Source organism: Acyrthosiphon pisum, chromosome X (genome assembly GCF_005508785.2).
Source record: "Acyrthosiphon pisum isolate AL4f chromosome X, pea_aphid_22Mar2018_4r6ur, whole genome shotgun sequence".
Classification (NCBI taxonomy): domain Eukaryota; kingdom Metazoa; phylum Arthropoda; class Insecta; order Hemiptera; family Aphididae; genus Acyrthosiphon; species Acyrthosiphon pisum.
The window spans coordinates 114,214,695-114,217,448 of NC_042493.1; the positions used below are offsets into that span (position 1 = coordinate 114,214,695).

General features: G+C 53.2%; 1 protein-coding gene across 1 annotated transcript; it reads right to left on the reverse strand.

Moving 5' to 3' along the window:
- Positions 1-393: 393 nt before the first annotated feature.
- Positions 394-2,222, reverse strand: LOC103308002. The gene is made up of 3 exons (XM_008180584.1): positions 1,944-2,222; positions 889-1,829; positions 394-811 (listed from the first exon to the last, which is right to left on the reverse strand). Exons 1-3 carry the CDS (start codon positions 2,220-2,222, stop codon positions 394-396), a joined length of 1,638 nt encoding a protein of 545 aa, XP_008178806.1.
- Positions 2,223-2,754: the final 532 nt, after the last annotated feature.

Below are 2,754 nucleotides of genomic sequence, written 5' to 3' on the forward strand. Positions count from 1 at the left end.
GTTTGCGTCGCGTAAAGCGCTTAAAACCCTTCGCAGATCGCTCATCATGAGTTCCAAGTTTTTCGACGGCAATATGATATCGTCCAGATACGTGCCAAAGACTCCGTCCTTTTTCAAATTTTCGAATACAATTTCCATCATCTTCTGGAACGTCCCCGGCGCACCCTTTAACCCAAAAGGCATGCGCTCGAACTTGGTGGTCGACTCTTCGGTGACGAACGCTGTTTTGTCTTTGGCCGCGGGGGTAAGCGGCACCTGCAGAAAGCCATTGGATAAATCCAGGACTGTGAAAATCACGTCATGAGACAATGCGCCGAGCTGCGAATCCACGTCGGGCATTGGGTACGGCTGGTTCATGGTTTGTTGGTTCAGACGTCGGTAATCCACACATAGTCATTTCTCACCCGACGACTTGCTGACGAGGAGCACTGGGCTGGCGTATTGAGAGGTCGAGTCGCTCACGATGCCTGCTTCCTTCCAGTCTCGAATCGTATCGGCGATCAAGCGGCGGTCGGATGGCGACGTTCGATATGGTTTGAGATTAACCGGAGCACTATCATGAATTTCCGTAATGTCCATCGAAATTACATTAGTACAGCCGAGCTCCTTAATATTTTTCGCGAAGGCGTCGCGATATTCGTTTAAAATCTCGATTAACGATTCACGCTGAACCTCCGTCACGTTGGCGTCGAACACAACGTCGTCGACGGTGATAGGTTCCTTCGCAAGCGACTGCTGTTCGTTTTGTGCGACGTTAATTTTGTCATCGTCGGCAATATACGTCTCGGCGAGTGCGTCAACCGACACACAGCTGTTTGATTCGAAAACAATTTCGCCAGCTTGCTTTGAATAATTGACGTGAGGCAGGTCGAGCCACGAGCGACCAACCAACACGTCCACCGGTATCGCGTTATTACAACCTTCAGCATATGTTCAGCCCCTAGCACGTCGTCGATGGTGACGTCGGCGGAGCCCTCACCAATTGTCGTCGCGCTAGGTTGATCGGCATTTCCTACCGTGTACAGTGGACACACGGCGTCTCGTACGGCGATACCGCACTCGCGGGCTATCGATGAGCGTATCATCACCACGGAGCTGACCAAGTCGATCAGGCCGGACACGGCGTGCCCGTTTACCAACACCGTTTTCGAAAACGGATTTTTAGGCCTCAAACTTGTGGTTGCGTCGACACGGTACGCATGGTCGGCGGCAGATTTGCTCTCAGACCGTTCAAAGACCTCCGGGCATCGCCCGCGAGTGTGCTGGTTGGAGTTGCAGTTAGAGCACTTCATCGGTCGTCGCGGTTTCGGGCAATCCCTACTGATGTGTCCCTTGCCACGACAATTATAACAGTAAATCGTCGGACGGTCCCTCGACGCGTCCGTTTTCGGTTCAGGTTCGGACGTCAACGGCCCAGCGACCGTGCTGGACGTCGTTTTCGGCGGAACAGCCGGAGCAACGCTAGTCGATTTTGCACTCGGCTGTTCGGTGGTAAACTTCGGTTTACGTGGTTTGGTAGACGTCGACCCGGCGGGCTCGAATTTTTCCCTCCTCTTGGGGCGCATCCGCTCCCAATCTCGAATATCCGATAAGAGATCGTCGCGGTTGGAGTGAGTGCGATCGTAGACCCAGTCGGTGAGGGCTTGCGACCTCAGTCCCTCGATGACGTATTCCCGCGTATCGGCAAACGTCAGGTCGAGCGAGTGGCACAACCCGAGTTTCACATAGAAATAGTCGATGGTGGGCTCGTTCGGCTCTTGAATTCGGGCCTCGAGGTCACGCCACAGATCGGCATTGCGCACCGTGCGCACGAACGTGGTTTTGAACCTCTAGACGAATGTGTCCCAATCCCGGAACTCTTCCAACAGGTACCAACTCCGTGTGGCCTGCAAAACGTGCGATCGGACGTATTGTAAGCGATGTCGCAATGGCCACTGGTTAACCTGAGCCATCCCGTCGACAGGGTTGATCCAATCTTCCGCTTGGCTGCTCGACTCGTGTCCGGTGAACGACCAGATGGACGTTCCCACATCCGGGAGTATGCTATAGTCGATTGAGGAAGCAGCGGAAGGGACGGCGTTCTGTATAGGAGGCTGTTGAGACAGAGCGTGTTGTGTGGAGGTGGTAGTCTCGAGCGCTTGTAACCTTTCGGTTAACGCGTGGACCGCTTCAAACAACTGATTGTACGTTGGAGCTACCGGTGTCGGATTCTCACCCGGCATCGTGTGGATGGATGTAAACACTGGCGACAACGAACTTGATATCGTCGCGTTGCGATAACGTCGCGTTGCGGTCGCGATAACGATTGCGATAAGCAGCGCACTCGGTCGCGGTAACGATGGCGAAAAACGGCGCACTCGGTCGCGGTAACGGTTGCGATAAGCGGCGCACACAGTGACAGTTGCGATAGCGACAAGGACTAACCTCCAAAATCGCAGGGTCGAACTTTGAACCGCGGTGGCGCGTAGAACACGTGAGTACGTGAGACAGATTTCACAGACGCGTTACTTTTCGGCACTAGGCGATTTTCGCGGACGCGTAACTTTTCGGCACTCAGCGATTTTCACGAAACGCGTTACTTTCGGCGCGGAGCGAGTGACACGAAAACGACCACGCGAAACTGTCGATAAAACGGCACAACGGATACGATCGACTCCTTGCGTTCAAGGAGTCGTATCCCACTTCTGATTTGAAAGAAAGGTTTATTATACTAAAATGGGTTGTCAGGATTAAATAAATAAAACAAATGAATTA